We start from the raw sequence: 18946 nt of genomic DNA on the forward strand, positions 1-18946 counted from the left end.
AAGAAAACATGCACAATATGAATATGGCGTTCCTTCAAAGAATAGTATAATGTTATCATAAGAAAATCGTAGAACAGAAAAGGGAAAACCTAAATCAGAATTCTTTTCCTACATAAATAGTAGTATCTGCTCAAATAGACCAATAAAAACAAACACTAAAAGGGAAAAATTATGAGCACTTTTGGCCATACTTGGGACATGCACTAGCTCGGAAGAAAATAAGAGAAAAAAACCAAAGAGAATGTCAGAAGCATTTTTAAGCTGAATCCCTGAAAGCCTCATCCGATTGCCACACTTTCTTCCGGATCAGGAAGACAGCCTCATCTTCATTTGATTCTGCTTCAGGCTGGGGCTCAGCCACTGCTTCCCAGTGCAATGCCTTTAGGTACTTCTTAATGAAATCAATGGTGGACCTTTTATCACGGACTATGATAAAACCGTGTGGACGCAGGATACGGTCCATCTCAATGAGCAGATCCTCCATACTGCATCCTTTCTTCTCTATATCAGAAAACACAGTCCAAGCATGTAAGAGGTCATACGTTCGTGGATAAGTAGAAAATGCTTCGCACCTGTCAAAGAGAAATCATGCATCAGCAATTCTAATTTCATGAGGATTTAAAGGATGGTCAGTGAAGGTGGCAAGATTTCTGACACTGTGTTATCACTATATCTCGCTACTGAATGGTGTTCCGTCGTTCTGAAACATATCAGTTTTCAGCCTTAATAAAAAACTGATGATAACGAGAGAAGGAAGACAATGTTTGACATGGTAGCAACATATGGCTACAATTGCAGCTACAGGATAGTAAAGCAAGACTTTGGTTTTCAACCAAAGAGTACCACAATCACTTCCAAGTTCTATCATTTTTTTCTAATGTTAGACTATATATATATATATATATATATATATATATATATATATATATATATATATATATATGTATTGTTCATGTGGCCATTAAGGATGCACAACGAGCTGAGCTAGCTCAAGCTCAACCCATTTAAGCTCGGCTTGAACTTGTTCGAAAAAATAAATGAGCCGAGCTTGAACAAGGGTTCAGGTAAATGAGCCAAGCTTGAATAAGCAGTCCAGCTCGAATAAGCTCGGTAAGCCCAATTAAACTTGGCTCACATAGTTATAAAAAACAATTATTTATATGTATTTTGTTCATCATAATGTTTACACAAAGTGTCTTACCCTAATAGATAAGTCATTGGTCATCTTTAGAAGTGGCATGGGTTCAAATCTCACCATTTTCCTCTTTCAAAAAGAGCATTTTACACAGTTTTCAAAAGTTTAAAAACATTTTTAAAATAAAGGTTTTCAGCTAGAGCGTGATCCCGAGCCAAGGTTGTTCAAGCTTGGCTCAAGCTCAAGCTGAGCTTGAACAACCAATTTTTCTGCACGAGCTGAGCCAAGCTCGGCTCATGTGCATCCCCAGTGGCCATGACCTACAAACATCCCTTTTTCCCTTTTTTATTTTTTGGGTTGTTTTTCTCTTACAGATGTGATCTACATGATTCACTTAGTGGGGATCGGCATTTGAATCATCCGATTACAATACATAGGTAAGATTTTATAAGGCTTCAAAACTCGATGACATGCAACGTGTGATACTTTCCTGTATCATAAAATCATTTTTTTATCGAAAAAACATGATCCAAAAGCCGGTTCCCATTATTTTTAACATGTTGAACCCAGCCATGAGGTAGGTTTGGATCAAAACAACTTAAACATACAAGATTCAAACTCGTTTGTAAGTAGTGGCACCATTACCAATCCAGAGTAATAGGTTGGTGCTAAATGATAGGTGCTAAATGGGTTTTTCTGCTCTTTTGGTGTTTTTTCGCAATTCCGACCTCATAAATGTGTTGGGCATGGTTGGTTTACGAGGAAAATAATATTTGGAGCCTTGAAAATTTACAAAGATTTTGGACCGTTGATTTTTTTGAACCTTATAAAGACCCACCCATGTGTCAGAATCGAACACTGAAACAGCTGATCCCTATAAAATCAAGTACATAGATCACATCTGTACGGTCAGAATTTAAAAATGAAAAGTAAAAAACCTGAAAACCCCATTTAGCAAGTATCATTTAGCATACTTCATTTAGCACCTACCCATTACTCTACCAATCCATATATATATATATATATATATATATATATATATATATATATATATATATATATATATATATATATATAGAGAGAGAGAGAGAGAGAGAGAGAGTGAGAGGGGTAGCTGCCTACCCCCAATTGGACGAAACCCCCAACAGACGGTGCACTACCACACATGCAATGTCGCAAGAAATGACATTAAGTGGTGGTGGTGACTGCCACTAAAGATAAAACCAACAGAGACGGTATGTTTGACCACACATTTGTTGAGTTCTTTCAACTGAGCCGTAGGCAGCTAAGCCCCAATGTATTACACACACACACACTTCGATAAGCAAGCTGGGGGATAACCCCATGTGTTTGGACCCAAGACCCCTCAGTTATGACAGTGGGACCTAACCATCCAGCAGCTCACAATGCATCAGAACCAAAAATAAGAAACAGTTTTTGCATCAAAACAATCAGATCCAAAGTGTGTTTCTTACTAAACAAACCATGTCAAGTTATGACAGTGGGACCTAACCATCCAGCAGCTCACAATGCATCAGGACCAAAAATAAGAAACAGTTTTTGCATCAAAACAATCAGATCCAAAGTGTGTTTCTTACTAAACAAACCATGTCAAGCACATCTACATGGCCTAACCAACTAAATAACACTTGGAACCATAACCTTCTACTAGAAGGCATGTTGACGGTACTATTGATATACAAAAAGTTTAAGCCCTGTTTAGTTTGGTCAGCTAAATACTCCACAATGCAATCAGAAATATCCTAAGTAGTGGGTGCATCCGATTGCAGCTCAAAAAACAGATAAAATTTTCCTATGTATCAAACCATAAAAATATATATAATGCAATATAGTATTTATGGTTTGATAAATGGTATGAAAGTTGGAGTTGCAATATTCAGGCAAACTATATGTTACAATGTTGAATTCATCTCTTTTTCTATTGGAAATCCAAGCTCTACAAAATGCAATCACAGATGTGCTAATATATTATACTATTATTATACTGTAGGATGCATACAAATGTAACCTAAAATAATAGATGAAAGGATGATATACGGTGCAGTGTGTTACTTATGCATGTGTCAAACTGACATTTTATATGGCAACATCTATGTGTCACAGCTTCTAACTTTTATGAGTTCTTACCAGTCATGCGTGGTTCCAATCAAGCCTCGGTCGTATACTATTCTTAGTGTGCTTGGTGCATCTTCAGGCACAACATTCATCACCCAAACAGGCTTTTCCCTGAGCGCAGCTGCAAAAGAACCCAAGTTTGCATTCATGTCCATCAAGTTTCTTAGAGTGTCCTCTTTAAGCTTGGGACTCAACAAGTTCCAGTAATGCTCAACCCTACGCTGCCAAAGTTCCTGCACAAATAGACAACCAACCCCTTCATGGTAAACACATGGCAACGTGCAAGTATGCACAGACCCAGTGTGTATCGAAGTTATTAGGTCAAGATTAGTTACCGTGTCCTTTTCAAAAACGCTTGGGGTGATGTGGAGATCAGCAAGTCGAGGAGGAGCAGCAGTCAATCGAGCTGGCCAAGGAGCTAGACCACTTCCCATGGCACTGTGGTCATCTGTAAGTGTTGGTGCCATGTATGCACGTAAGTTAATTATGCATCTTTGACAAGTGAGAGAATTAGGAACATGCAAGATGTTATGAAATATTTCATTGAAAGAATATACATGAGCATTCTTTAAGCATTGCTAACATTTACATGATCAATGTACAAGTTTTTCTTGACTCAAACCTTGACTCATTAATACATTTTACTCATTTTAGAAGATTTTTTCTTTAAGCCATGAGAACAATTAGAGTCTAAACTCCTAGAAGGTTAGAAAAGAAACACCAGAAAGAGAACAAGAAAAACCTGATGAAGAAAAGAATAAGGAATTAAGTAATGACAGCAACAGTTCTGCAAATGTTTTACGAATTGTCCATTTGATAAGCCAGAGAGAAATTAAAATGTGAAAATAGAACGTTGGTATGTTAAGCACTTAAGCATCATATACTGGCTACCATATCTCAGGTAACACCAACAACGAAAATGTAAAAATTGAAGTGCATCATTTGAATGTTGACAAAAATATTGTCATCTAGTCCCAAATAAGAACTCGCCACCCATAAGACTTCATTTGGATTTTAGTTTTTGCTGAAATTAACTTTTGTCCTATGATATAAATATATCAAGTATATATGTGCATGTATGTATATATGTATAGAAGTTCTTGCAAGATAATTCAAGGTACTATTGTATGCACCTATAGGGGTGGGGAACAGATCGGGTAGCCCCAGGCAATGTGCAGCCTGACCAGTTTGGCTGGGCTTCGGCCAGGCATTTGGAACCTGGTCCAGCCCAGCTTTGGTGGGATGACTGCCTGAGTTCTCTCTCTCTCTCTCTTTATATATATATATATATATATATATATATATATATATATATATATATATATATATATATATATATATATATATATATGATACGGTGCTCCTGGAGCACCTATTCCCTTGTCTTTACCATATACGATTAATTTTAATCCAACGGTTTAGAATCAGATAAGGTTTAAATTTTGAGGGCTTTCCTTTTTTGTTTGGATTTATAGCCCAAAGAAACTGCACCCAGCATGAAGACCTGGTCGCTGGCTCAACCTGTCATACCTATAGTCATCGTGCCGGCAGCGTAAAACTCTGAGGCTAGGACCCTTGCCCCCAGGACCTATGTTACGTGTTGGCTTGAGCAAAGGGGCGACGCCCATGGGAATTGAACCTTGACTGCCCGTCTAGCAGCCAAGGCCCCACCCAGAGTTACCGGAAGCGCCTAGGCAAAAGGGGAAGCGCGCTTCGGAAGCGCGAAACGTCGCGCTTCCGAAGCGTGAGGGGAAGCGTCCCCCTTTTATGGGAAGCGCGCTTCCCTTTTATGGGAAGCGTGTCCCCCTTTTATGGGAAACGCGCTTCCCATAAATGGGAAGCGCGCTTCCCCCACGCTTCCCCCACGTTTCCCCCACGCTTCCCCCATGCTTCCCCCTCGCTTCCCCCTCGCTTCCCCATTTTTTTCATTTTTTCGCTTCCCCTCGCTTCCGGTTCGCTTCCTAGGTCGTTTCCGAGACGGTTCGGAATTTTCTTCTAAGTGGTCCCACGCTTCCCCGCTTCCTAAATTTTTTAAAGTGCCTCGCTTCCCGCTCCCGCTTCCCGCTCCCGCTTCCTCGACTGGTAACTCTGGCCCCACCCCACTATGCCCCCCCCCCCCCCTTGGGGCTTAAGGGCTTTCCTCTATAAATGATTTTTAAAGAAGTAATTGAGCTAGGAGTGGCGGTTTTCAAAGACGAAATCAATTAATGGCAGTTTTCAAAGATGAAATCAATGAGTTTCTCTCTCTCGTCAATATGTAGACATGAATCATGTGGATGAATGACATGAATGCATAAAATGGATGGATGATGGGCATGCATCCATGTTGATCAACTCACTTTTTCTTACATTTCTAGAAAGCATGTTCTCTCTTTGTCTCTCTCCCTCTTTCATGTTTAATAAATGGATGCATGGGCATGAATGCATCAACAGATTGTAGACAAGGATGGAAGCATGACATGAATGCATAATGGATGATGGAAGAGATGCATGCCCTCTCTCAATAATGGACATTGATGCATGATGACAAGTTGATAACTATGAGAGAAGGAGAGAATTAATAAGTCAACCACGTATTTACTTTATAACTTTGGAATCTACCCACACCACTACCCATACCTCTTTGGTTTAGCTTTCAGAAGGTATTAATAAAGGAAAATCATTGAAATTAATGCCTCCAGCCCCTCTTTCATTTACTTTTTGGAAGCCATTAAAGATGGAAAGCTATACAAATTTCAATCTCATTTAAAACGTTGGATTGAAAATAATCCAACGGTATAGATGGATTCAATCATATTAAAATGACTAAAATACCCTTAAAATGTGGCATTTTTTTAAGATGTATGGCTACTTTTTTAGATCAAAAAAGGTAAATTTGATAGATTCATAAAGTTACCTTTTTTTAAAAGGTGTTTAACTTTTCAATTCCCTCTAAGTTTAAAAGACATATAATGTCCAAAAAGGTAGTCATGCATTTTCAAAAATATCATTCTTTTAAGGGTATTTTAGTCATTTTATAAGGTTGAATCCATCTAATGTTAATCACAACTAGTTTGATGTTAGATATATATATATATATATATATATATATATATATATATATATATATATATATATAGTGCAGGCCCAACCGAGTTCAATTATGCCCATGGGCCTAATAGGTGGGTCATGGGCTGGCCCAAACCTGGGATAGGCCCAGCCCATCAAGTTGATAATCCACTCTTGAGGAGACTCATTGGGCCAGTCAACCCATCCAAAATATGGTCTGGATTGGGCTGGACTGGCCCATTGCCCAGCCCTATGCACCTATGATATGAAAAATGCAGAAAACATAAACAACAGGATGAAAAAAATGTTTTTGGACTCTAATTATAAGATACCATGTGAAAAAAATATTCCAAATTTAAAGTTTGACAATTCAAAACTAATATCACATGAAAACTCTATTAAATGTCAAAAATGTTGTTTGAATGTATTTATGTTACTGACTTAGTGTTTATAAATAATAAATAGAAAGTGTTCATAAAAACTTGCACATTTTTTTTTTATAATGAGGAATTGAGGAAACCTGTCCAGGATATCAGACCGTTCAAGTTGGATTGACAAATTGGTTAAAACAAATTCTAAATGTACATGTGATTGGATGTATATGGATTTCATCTAGGTTGGACCCAATTGGTTCAATGAGTTTATTGGATCCAAAATTGACACAACTAAGAAGGGCTCAACCTGACCTATGAGAATCCAGGTTAAGAATAGTTGTGTTCATGGCTGTTCTAATTGGATTCAAATTGGCCCAGGGCCAAAACAAACCTATATGAGGTTTTGTTCAATCCTATTCAAATTGATGTAGAACTAAATGTATTAAGGTTACAATAGAACTAAGTGGATCAAGGTACAATTCAGATTAAACTTATGATTAGCTCTGGTTCAACCCATGGATTGTGATGGTTTAAGGTTGAACCGACAAGGCTTATGTCAACCCATGATAGTTTCTACTCTTGAACCCTTTATTGAATCAAAATGCATTAAATTTGTGCTGGTAGTACAAAACAAACAAAAAGTCATAATATAAACAGGAAAATTTCAAGACCTCCTGCCTATATTCAAAACCCAGGTCTTTTCTTACTTTCCGTTTATGTTTCTTAAACAACAATAATAAAAATTCATCCAAACTGGAATTATCATGTTTAAGTAAATATAAACAAAAATTAAAATATACCCAAAGCAACTTCAGACATCACAAAATCCCAATCCACACAATGTTCAACTTGGTCTAATATATTTAATCTGTATTTTGTATAGCTCCATGCCAACTGTTGTAAATTTTTAAAAATTATGCATAATCTATTGTTCTCAGGGATAAGTAGCAAAAGATCAAGAGATAGGATTCAAAAATTATGCTACTTACGCTCAGAGTATGGAGTAATGCAAGATTCCATACGCACACCCCATACTGCATCTGGATCATCATCAGATTTGCACATAGGTGGCCTAGTACCAGGTGCTCTTTTCATGTAACATTCGTTTGTAAGAGGCTTCATCCAAATCACAGTCTGGTCTCTTTTGACAGCAATTTTCCAACACATGCGTTCAACAAGAGCACTCATTTCTCTCCAAATCCGGAGATCTTCTTCATCTTGTGCATATGCTTCAGGAGATGAGTAAGCAAAGTAGCCACCTGGTCTCAGTAACCTGTCTAACTCCAGCAGAAGTATTCCATCCCTTTGAAGCCAATCAATCCGACATCTAGAACAATGTGCCAATTCAAATGATCTACTTGGGTAAGGGAGCCTCTTTGTCCCCAATACACCAAGATATGCAGGTATGCCTCTTTCCAATGCAAACTGGATCTGGTTCTGATGCACATCATTGGGTGCCAATGACATTGCAATTATATCTGAGGAAAGAAGATATGCTCCAAAGCTTGCAACTCCACAGCCCACATCAAGAACCGATCTAATGTTCCCATTGTTATTTAGATTATCGCCACTGAAGTTGAGCATCTGCCAATTTGATCAAGGACTAGATTAATTGCATAAACACTTGAGGATGATGGCACATTATCAATGGTTCAGAAATAGATTATTTAAATCTGAACATTCATGGCTCTTACGTTTGCAAGCGAAGAAATATACTTATCAGCTCCATAATGAAAGTGAGTACCACCGCCTGGAAATACAATCCTCTCACCCTTCACGACCATCCAGTTCTGATCAGATTTCTCATGGGCAAGGTGAGTGTTAGGTATGTTTGCTTTCCATACTTCATCTCTGCTTTTGGGCCACCTGACCGGGATCTTCAATACACATTTACCAAAAAATAAAAACAATCAGGACTAAAATGTAAATAAAACATATATGTGAGAAACATTCTGGACCACAGGACAAGAATTTGTTTATTTCTTTATACGCTTAAGCTGATGCAAACCTGAAACAAGGATTTGTTTAGTGTTTATTTCTTTACCAACAAGATTGCAGGTATTTGCTGTAGCATATTGAAGATTTCCTATAAAACATGCACCACAACACAAAATGCCCCATCCTCACCTGGTAACCCCGTGGCGGTGGGATCAAACAATTGTAACGCCTGTCAGCAGGAGGACAATGTCTCTCATAGTGCTCCATCAGGTTCAGATCCAGCTTCAACCTCAACTGGTATATAAGATTTCTGTCTAGGCAAGGAATGAGCTCTGAATGCCGATCGTCACAAACCTATACAAGCAGAAAACAAACTACACCACTAAGTTGATAATGGCGAAAAACTAACCCATTCTTAACAGTATGAAGGCAGCAGGAATAACTCACAGGAAAGCTTTTGGGAACAAAATCAACATCACCATCCTCCATCACGAGCCTGGAGTCCCCTTCCGTCCTCCCCCTATCGACCAAATCAGCCTCTTCATCCCCACCAAAGTAGGATGATCCCAGCTTTCTCAGTGATCTCCCATACTCAAATGCCGATGTGCCACGGTTCCCTCCAGATCCAAAGAATGACCCATAGTATACAAAAAGGAAACAGAGAAAAACCGCCATGACACACAATGAAGTGACCAAGCTCTTCTTTTGAGCTCCATCTGGTCGACCCCTCATCATCCTTGCTTTGATTTTTTACAAATCCAACTTTCTTTTTCTTTTCTTTTGAGGATTTTGTTATTTCAAAGGTCGGTAAATATAGGCTTAGCTGAATCTGGCACAATTACAAACAGAGCTCAAAACCCTCAAAGCCAGGCCCAATATTAGAGATACAGCACTCCTCTCCCTATATCCTATTCTTCAAGATCTACAACCCCATTGTTTAGAAACATGCATCCGATACACTGTCTAGAGAATTCATATCAGATCTGCAGATATCAGACAAAAGAGACCCAGATCAAGCTCGAGCCTGTGCAAATACAACACAAAAATACCTAATCAGATTAACAAAAGAGCGAACCCAGCAAGTGGACGTAAACAATAAGCAGCTAAAAGCACCCAAATAATGAAGACGACTAAACTTCACGCGTTTCGTTATAATCTCAACCGGTGACTAATTCTATCTCTTGAACCAGAACCGGCTCAGAATTATTAGATTTTCAATAGTGTATGAAGAATAATTTCCAAATGACTTTCCGGCAGAGAAAATCTCTAAATTTTCACGGTGCGAACTCATCAAGAGAGCCATCAGCTAAGCGAACAGTGTAGAAATCTTTTCCGGTTTGCGATTGAAAAAAAAAAGAAAAAAGAAAAATCTGAACCCATTCTTCCAACTATATCAGAAAACCCGATTTCCGAAAGAAACCCTAGAATTCACGAAGACCCACTCCGAAAAGCTTCCAGGATCCAGGATTCAGAAAAATGAAGGGACAAAGGAAATCTCAAATCCGCACGAGAATTCGCTACCAACATCCTGCAGGGAATTCGAGATAAAAAAAATTAACTAGAAAATATAGCAATAAGAACTAAGAAATCACGATCTACACCTTGATTTCGAACAAAAAAAAAATGGATCGAAACTCAAACGCAGATCGAAGAAGGAAAAAATATCAAGATCAACCGAAATCAGCTAAAAAATAACACTACCGCCATCATTTCACCGATACATTAATATATTTACAGAAAACTTTGAGGGGGGGAACGGAGGAGTTCAACCCTACATCCGACCCAAAACGAACACAGGATTCACGATTCCCCAAATGAAACCAAAATTTAGCCACAACCAGATGTTCACACTTCGTAGAGGACAGAGAGAGATGCTTACGAGCAGATCCAGATGCGGTCCTCCTTCGACCTAAACGATCCTACGACTGATACACGAAACCCCCACTCTCATGGCGATCAACCGAGAGAGAGAGAGAGAGAGCTCCCCGAGCGTCTGAGGAGAGAGAGTGAGGAATGACAGAGAGTTGAGATCTGGGGAGTCATCAATGCCGTGGATTTCTGCGGTCGCTATTTATAGGGTGGGATGATTGACGCACGAACCGTATAATCTTCAATTAAAAAGTTTCTTCGCCAATACATACGCTTAATGGTTTGGCGTATTACATAAACAACTCACCTCACACGGACACGAACGGCGGATATCTGATACGCCCCAGGATCACTTAACATGACGTAGTGCATTCACATGCATGTAATATACACATGATGGTGTACATTTCAATTTTTTTTATTTAAAACAACAAAAAAATATCTTCAGTGCGAACAAAATATCTTAAATAACAATTTTAATTTTATGTTTAAGTTGAGAATTGTTGTGATATTACAAATTTAAAAAACAAAAGCGAGCAACCAAATATAAGATATACATTAAAAAGAGAGTTTTTTACTTTTTAGGACATCAGACACAAGTTTCACATTATATGCAGCGTCGACAGCCATCTATCTTGGCATTTCTCGATATGGGTGTGGTATCCATTCTCGAAAAATGTAAAGATGAACGGTCAGCAGCAATGTTATCGATGAATACACATTGTATCGCCAGAAAATTGATATGCTTATTTTCAAATAAATAAAAAATACTAAAATTTATTTTTTATTATTATTTTAATGATTTTAACATGTGTCATGTTATTGTTGATACATGATATTTTTTATTATTTTTTGGCCAATACACGATTCACTTGAGTATCATTATAAGGCCGATACAGTTGAATCAGTGGCCCAACGATTCAGGGCCGACACCGATACAACATTGGGACTCAGCAGTAGTGGGGCTGCATGTGCGGTTGGCTGCTGCATAAAAAATTATTACCTCATCCACTAATTATGTGAGAAGTGTGATTAACGTTATATTCCATGTCTCTCACCAAAAAGAACACATGGACGGAACAATAATAGTGTTCTTGTGAGTTGTGACCATATTGACAAACGTTTTCTTTGGCAAAATCTCGTTTGTCAAAAAAACTCGTGAGAAATTGATTTTTTTCATAAATCTCGCATTTTTTTGACAAAATTTTGGCAATAAAAAAATACATTAAAAAATATGAAAAATAGTTTTTATAAGAAAATATTAATAAAAATTATTTAAAAGTAAAAATACGTAGTTTTTTCATGATAAATAGCTGTTTAAAATATAAAATATCGTTTTTAAATCATGGTATTTATGTTTTTTCCATAAATCTTGTAACATTTTAAAAATCTCGCAAGAAATTATCGTTTTAAACTTTCAGGCAATTCCTCGAGATATTATCATAAATCTCGCCGTATTTGTTATAGAGGTTGTGACACGGATTAAAAATGAGTTTTTTTTTCTTTAAAAGAAAGAAGAGTTTTACACATGATCCTAATAGTCACTCAATGTGAAGGATGTAGTTGCATTCAAGAACGGATCCTGTCAAACGCTGGGTGAGATTAATCTGTGGGTCCCACTTGTACTGTAGCTACAATGCAAAAGGGTGGGTTTTGTGGTTGTAAATGCAAAAGGGTCAGACAGCGTTGGACAGGATCCACTCGTCTGTACTGTAGCTACAGTAGAGAGGGTGGGTTTTGTGGTTGTAAACACCGGGTGTGATTGCTAATTTCACCCCAGCGTTTGACAGGATCCGCTCCTGTTGCATACACCCCAAGATTCAAAATAGTTAAGGGTGAAGTATTTTTAATTTTTATTTTTTTGTTTGGAATTTGGTCATATATGGATATAATTTTTCTGCATTTACTAAAAGCCGGATGATAAAAACTTTCTTCCAAACGTACGGCCAATTCAGGGAATCATTTCCACAAAAAAGGGCAAACGCCAGTACGTTAAAAAGCAAGGGAGCCTTCCGCTATGTAAGTACGTGGGATCCAGCCTGCCCTTTTGTGGTAAAATCTACAACGACAGTACGGTTACTACGGTAACCAAATAATGCAGAAAACGGGTCGGGACCACGTGGGTCTTGGCGAATTATCCTATTTTTGGTATGTGGATTTAAAGAACATGGACACTGTCTTTAAGCTCTGGCTGGGGTGCAAGCAGATCGGATATGATTTGTAATTGTTGGTAAACGCAACTAGGTCCAACTTTTAAGCAATATATCCTAATAAAAATCCAAATCCAAACAAGATCCAATAACTTGGAGTTGAATCTGAATCTGAATTTTATTAGGCTAATACTGAATGTGGTATGCTGAGGAGAAGCATTGTATACGCAAAAAGTTGATAAGCGAATCTGACTTTTTTCAAACACGCATTCTGGATCCAAATCCCATGCATGGTTGATCCAGTCCCTAGGTAAATACCGGGGACAACAATTGATGTACATTTAAAGGGCTCTAATATCAATTGAAGTAAATAGAAAGGATTGATCTACGAATTATCTAGAAATGACAGGAAATAGATCTGAAAATACACGAAACTCAAAAAATTTGCAAGAAACTCAAGAAAATTGAAATAACTGGAAATACTAAATTCAATCTCAAAACAACTCTCAACTGATAAGACTTTCATCATTTTTATATATGTCTCACAAATCTCAATTCAATTAAACTATCTAATTTGATAAACTTATATTAATTAAGATAAGAATCAAGCATAAAAATTCAATATATCCATTACACTGACCCAAGTAAAAAATATCTAAACCAAAATAAAATGAATCTCAAATGATCTGATGAGGAAATTGAACCCAGATATGCATTACTCCTCTTCTACTTCAACAACCCAGGTAGCTACATTCGGTTCCAAGAAGGCCATGAAGCAAGGGTTCCAAAATCTGAACTTTGGTCGTGCTTGCTTGGTAGCATATGACAAAGAGAACCTAAATGCTGGACTTGGATCTGGATCCACAGGATCAGAACTCTGTGTGATCCACTTTAGCCAGCCCTTTGAAGGAATCATTGACTAGGAAAATTTTAAAAATATACATATATTGGGGGCCTTTGGATGCCACTGCCGCATTCTTGTTTTTTTTTTTATTTCCCTATGAGTTGCCGTAGTAATTTCAAAATTGGCACATTTCTTTGATTTTTCTACGGTTCTGTTTCTGCAGGAAAATGAGCCATTTTCTTAGGAAAATGAACAATTTCCAGCAGCGGTGGAACAAATGCGGCAGGCTATACCCTATAGGCCCCAGGCGGGCCCCATATTTTTCTCGCGAGATACAGACTTTTCTTATGGGGACCCACCCATAGCCCCCCCCTGGTAAAGAATTTTCTTGTGAAAGAACATGGGGCCCATGCAAGCCCGGTGGGTTTTGGTGGGGCGTGTTTTTCATAAGACAGGCACTTCCAGTGAAACAAACGGAACCTTGATATGAGCTTAGGCCTATATATTCAAAGATCTCTTGGAAAATCAAAAACTCAACATTTGATCTAGGGTGCAACTGGTTCCGATTGGAGTCAGACATCTGATCCAAATCCAACAAATTGTTCTGATTCACAACTTCTACTCTTACAACTATGATTAGGGATGGCAGTGGAACGAGTGGTGGTGGGGCACAAGGTCTCCACCCCTGCCCCGTCTCAAAATCCTGCTCTCTATCCCCGCACTGGTCTTGATTTTAACCTCTATCCTCACCTCACCTCCATCCTCGTTTCATGTCCTCCATTTTCGGTTCAAACGGGCCGAGGTGGGGTGGGCCCCATTTTCCCTCGGTCCATTGCGATCGCTAAAGAAGGTTTGGGGAGGCGGGAATTGGAGACAGAGATGGGGCGGGGCAGAGAAAAGCGTAAGTTCATTCCCGCCTCCATCCTTGCACGGGTTTTGATTTTAACCTCCATCCCTACACGGGTTTTGATTTTAACCTCCATCCCCCTTTTATGTCCTTCATCCCCGGTCCAAATGGGGCGAGGCGGCGTGAGCCGCGTTCCCCCCCCCCCCCCCACACCCCCCCCCCCCCCCCACACACCACCACCACACACACACACCACATCGACTGTCATTCCTAACTATGATTGTTCATCCCCACCTGACTACTTTCAATTACAGCCAGTCATTAATTTCAGCGTTTACATCGACTGTCATCCCTAACTATGATTGTTCATCCCCACCTGACTACTTTCAATTACAGCCAGTCATTAATTTCAGCGTTAAAATATCATAAAAGAAAAAAAATGATTCAATTTTGATAAATTGCAATATTTCAAGATATAGTTTGTTTTCAGAAATCACGATCTACTGCAATAATAAAATGGTTTTGAATGTTTTTATGTCATTTGTTAACCATTTTAAATATTGCAAGTGAATGTGACATTAGCCAAGTGAACAATGGGTGTTCGTGAATTAAGGCATGTGAGTGCTAATTTTTTTTTTTGGATAGTTCAAGGGAAAAACCAATGTCAGTATCGGTATCGGCCCTGAATCGTTGGGCCACCGATTCAGCTGTATTGGGTGATACTGATACTCAAGTGAATCGTTCTCTATTGGTCAGAAAAATAATAAAAAATATTAGGTGTCAAACATAATGTGACACATGTTAAAACTATTAAAATTTTTAAAATTTATTTTTTACTATTTTTTTGCATTTATTTTAAAAATAGCCGGTTCAGGGTGATTTTCTGCCGGGTATCCGCTGGTACGCAGGGAAAAACTCCCTCCATAATCGACCACACATTGGCTGGCCTACTGCCGGTAAACCTTTGAGATTCTCTTTGCCCACTGGGAAGTACACCCAGCTTCAATCTTGTGAGTAGGGATGGCAGTGGATCGAGGGAAAATGAGCCCCGCTCTGCCTCACCACGTTTGAACCGAGGATAGAGGTTAAAATCAAAACCCGTGTGGGGATGGACTTATGCTTTCTCCTACCCCCGTCCTCGATCCATGTTAGTAAAATAACTAGAATACCTTTAGGGATGGTAGTGGATCGGGAAGAAATGAGACCCATCTCACCTCACCCCTTTTGGATTCGGAATGGAGGACATGAAACGGGGATGGAGGTTAAAATCAAAACCCATGCAGGGATGAAGGGCAAAATTTTGCGACGGACAGGAGGTGGAGACCTTGTCCCCTGCCTCCACTCGAGTACCTTAAAGAAGTATTAGTTCAACAACTCAAAAAATAAAACTACTCAAAATAAACTTAATAGCTTCACATTTTTTACTATATGGCAAGATGTGATGGGTACAATCTTGTGAGTTGTTGTTGATCAAGTGGTATGCCACAAGATGACAACTATGGCATGGTGAACCGGACAGAACTTGACTAATGTCTATATTAGGGGCCCAAACGAATCGGATATAATTGGATATCTTATCCGATTCTGACATGTTATTTTCGGTTTGAATCCATAACGCGAATTTGAAAGCCCCAGTCAGATTTCTCAATGTTGGATCAGGTATGGGCCCACATCAGATATAAGGTCCACTCAAATGGGGGACTGATATGAGATCTCCATTTGAACTTCAAAATCACGGTTTTCTAGCCAGTCCAAGAGGATCGGACCAGAGAGTCATTATTTGAAAACCTTAGCTTTTGGAGTATGCTTCTATTTGACTACCAACTATGGTATTCAAGTGCACCCTCTAAAGTAGGAATGGAATGTGCAGTTGGACTCAATTCAGATTTGCTATGTCATTTTTAGGTTGGAGCTATTTTAGATTCATATCAAATTCCAATCCAATTACTACATCGTTTACATGCAATGAGTTTGTTATCTTTTTTCACTGGATCCATTATTGCCATATATATATATATATATATATATATATATATATATATATATATATATATATATATATATGTGTGTGTGTGTGTGTGTGTGTGTGTGTGTGTGTGTGTTGGATCCTGATTCAACACCACCTACTTGCATATGATTCGGAGAATCGGATCTAGTTTTACTGTTTTCAATTTGGATTTGGATTCAGACCTGCATGATCCAGTCCATATTTAATACGTTTGAAAGGAAAAAAAGTCAAGACATTTCACTATTTGTCAATAGCGACTGGCCAGTATACGCATTAAAAAAAGAAGAAGAAGAAAACGAATAAAGTTTTCTCCCAAAGTCTTCATGATGTCAGACGACAAGATGGCTTTCCCTAGATTTTGAATTTAAAACTCCATAATATCACGATATATTACAAAAAAAACAAAATTACACCACCATTTACCCTTGTTTTTCAGCTAATGTGCTTTAGATATCGTGCATCTACAAGATGAATGGCTGTAAAAAAAAAAAAATTGACCCTCTGACCGGTAAACTATCCAATACCTCAGACCTGATCATATCTCTATAGTTTTTCTATGTGTTGTCATTAGGGGTGTTAACGGGGTGGGTTTGGTTCGGATCCAATTGGAACCAGACTTGGACCCAATTTTTGGGTATGGTATTATGTCCAGACCCGGGTCTAATCGGGTCGACTATAAGAAAACCATACCAGGACCAGATAAGAACTATATGAATCAGACCCGGATCATACCCGGTAAAACCATATTTTTTTGTCATTTTTACATTGAAAATTTGCGGGTCTTAATCAGAACTTGAGTCGGGTAGAAATCTTTACAAACTATACCTGGGTTCATGTATTAATGGGATATTCAGGTCTGGACCTGAGTCTTATTATGTATCACCAGACCTTATAGGGTTTGGTTCAGGTCAGGTCCAGGCAAACCAGACCCATTGATGGGTTACCCCTAGTTGTTAGCATGGAAGCTAATTGGCCTAAATCTGCGGATTCGTATTGGATCCGCCCAAAATCAATTTGATATGGGCGGATTCAGCACCAGCCGATTTTTAATATTGCAATTTTTTAAAAATATTGTAATATTTTTAAAAATATTTTAACTATTAATATTCTTTTTATATTTTGTTGATCTTTTATATATTAAAAAGTAAAAGTAGCTGATTCAGCACGATTGATTTGTTTATGATTTGGCGAATTCTCTAAATCAATGTTGTCAGTATCAGCATGAATGGGTCGATTTGTAACGTATCTGCAGAAAATCTATGCGATACTAACCTCAATTGGCTAATTTGTAATAAATGTAAAAAAGCTTAAAATTAATTTTTAATACTATTTTAATAGTTTTAACACGTGTCACATTCTGATTGATAAGTAATATTTTTTATGTTTTACTTGAGAGTTGGAATCAGCCAATTCACCTGAATCGTTGGCCTCCGATTTCCATACTGACAACATTGCTCTAAATCATTTTGAAAATAGATTCAGGTCTGAAACCGTTATTAACAACATTGGGTTAGGGATGGCAATGGACCGGGGGAAAATGGGGCCCCGCCTCGCCCCATTTGAACCGGAGATGAACATGAAATGGGGATGGAAGTTAAAATCAAAACCCATGCGGGGATGGACTTACGCTTTTCCCGGTCTCGCTCTGTCCCCATCTCCAATCCCCGCCTTGTCCTGCGCCATCCCGTCCCCGATCCTTCTTTAAAGATGACAGTGGTCAGAGGGAAAACGCCCCCCCCACCCCGCCTCACCCCGTTTGGACCGAGGATGAAGAACATGAAACTGGGATGAAGGCGGGGATGGAGGGCAGGATTTTGAGATGGCCACCCCCACTCCGGTCCACTGCCATCCCTAGATTGTGTTTTCTTCCTTTTTTTCATTCCTTGCAAATTTATCTCAACACAAAAAATCAGCAATTTTAGTATAACAATACAGCAATTTCTTGAATTTGCCAAAGTTCATCACTTACACGCATACAAATAACACAGATTCCATATCATTGCTATTACATGACTTCTCATTCATCTTCTAGCATGACATGGACACAACCCAGTAACCCATTAACTATATCACATTGATGCGGACACGGACACACAGACACGGATGTCATAAGAATTTGAGATATAAATCAGACTAAGGTATGGTTGTTTGTATTCAAATGTGATTTAGAACCTTATGTAAATGGGAGAATGCTCATTTGCACAGTTAACCAAACATGTAATTTGAAATCTCATACAAATTAGAAACAAAAATGTGATGTAATTTAAAGTGATTCTTGGTAGAATATGTGATTCAATCTCATGATTCTAAATCACATGAGCATGTTTGCTTTGGTCATAGGTGGAGATGAACAATCACAACTAAGAAAATAGAAGCTGTGATTGTTGGTCACAATGTCAATCTTGTGAGAGAAAGTATTTTGATTGTGATGGTCACAAAGCATTGCAAACATGTCCAAATGGCATGTGATTCCAAAAAACTAACTGGATTAAGAGTTTTACATCGGATCTAAATCTGAATCTAATTAATATCCAAATCCATGTACATATAAAACTCATATCCGATTAGGTATTTTAGCTAATCAGATCCGGGTTCGA

At 38.4% G+C, this 18946-nt stretch overlaps 1 protein-coding gene across 2 annotated transcripts; it reads right to left on the bottom strand.

The window, feature by feature from the left end:
• Positions 1-9: 9 nt before the first annotated feature.
• Positions 10-10678, bottom strand: LOC149821584 (putative methyltransferase PMT8). Of its 2 annotated transcripts, none has more exons than XM_089981657.1 (8): positions 10511-10678; positions 9079-9655; positions 8821-8985; positions 8388-8570; positions 7683-8277; positions 3607-3719; positions 3284-3504; positions 10-572 (listed from the first exon to the last, which is right to left on the bottom strand). In XM_089981657.1, exons 2-8 carry the CDS (start codon positions 9364-9366, stop codon positions 257-259), a joined length of 1881 nt encoding a protein of 626 aa, XP_089837783.1. In that variant the 5' UTR covers positions 9367-9655; positions 10511-10678; the 3' UTR covers positions 10-256. The 2 variants fall into 2 exon arrangements, with proteins under 2 accessions (XP_089837783.1, XP_089837784.1); XM_089981658.1 differs by having other exon boundaries at positions 9079-9614; positions 10511-10675.
• Positions 10679-18946: the final 8268 nt, after the last annotated feature.

The sequence above is a fragment of the Nuphar pumila genome, chromosome 11 (assembly GCF_984573655.1).
Source record: "Nuphar pumila chromosome 11, dmNupPumi1.hap1.1, whole genome shotgun sequence".
NCBI lineage: Eukaryota > Viridiplantae > Streptophyta > Magnoliopsida > Nymphaeales > Nymphaeaceae > Nuphar > Nuphar pumila.

Bases quoted from the DNA above. Each gene is read 5' to 3' on its own strand.
- LOC149821584 (XM_089981657.1), bottom strand. From the start codon at position 9,366: ATGATGAGGGGTCGACCAGATGGAGCTCAAAAGAAGAGCTTGGTCACT. The intron at 3,505-3,606 runs GTAACTAATCTT...CTATTTGTGCAG, and splicing joins GCGTTTTTGAAAAGGACACG to GAACTTTGGCAGCGTAGGGT. The intron at 573-3,283 runs GTAAGAACTCAT...TCTCTTTGACAG, and splicing joins ATTGGAACCACGCATGACTG to GTGCGAAGCATTTTCTACTT.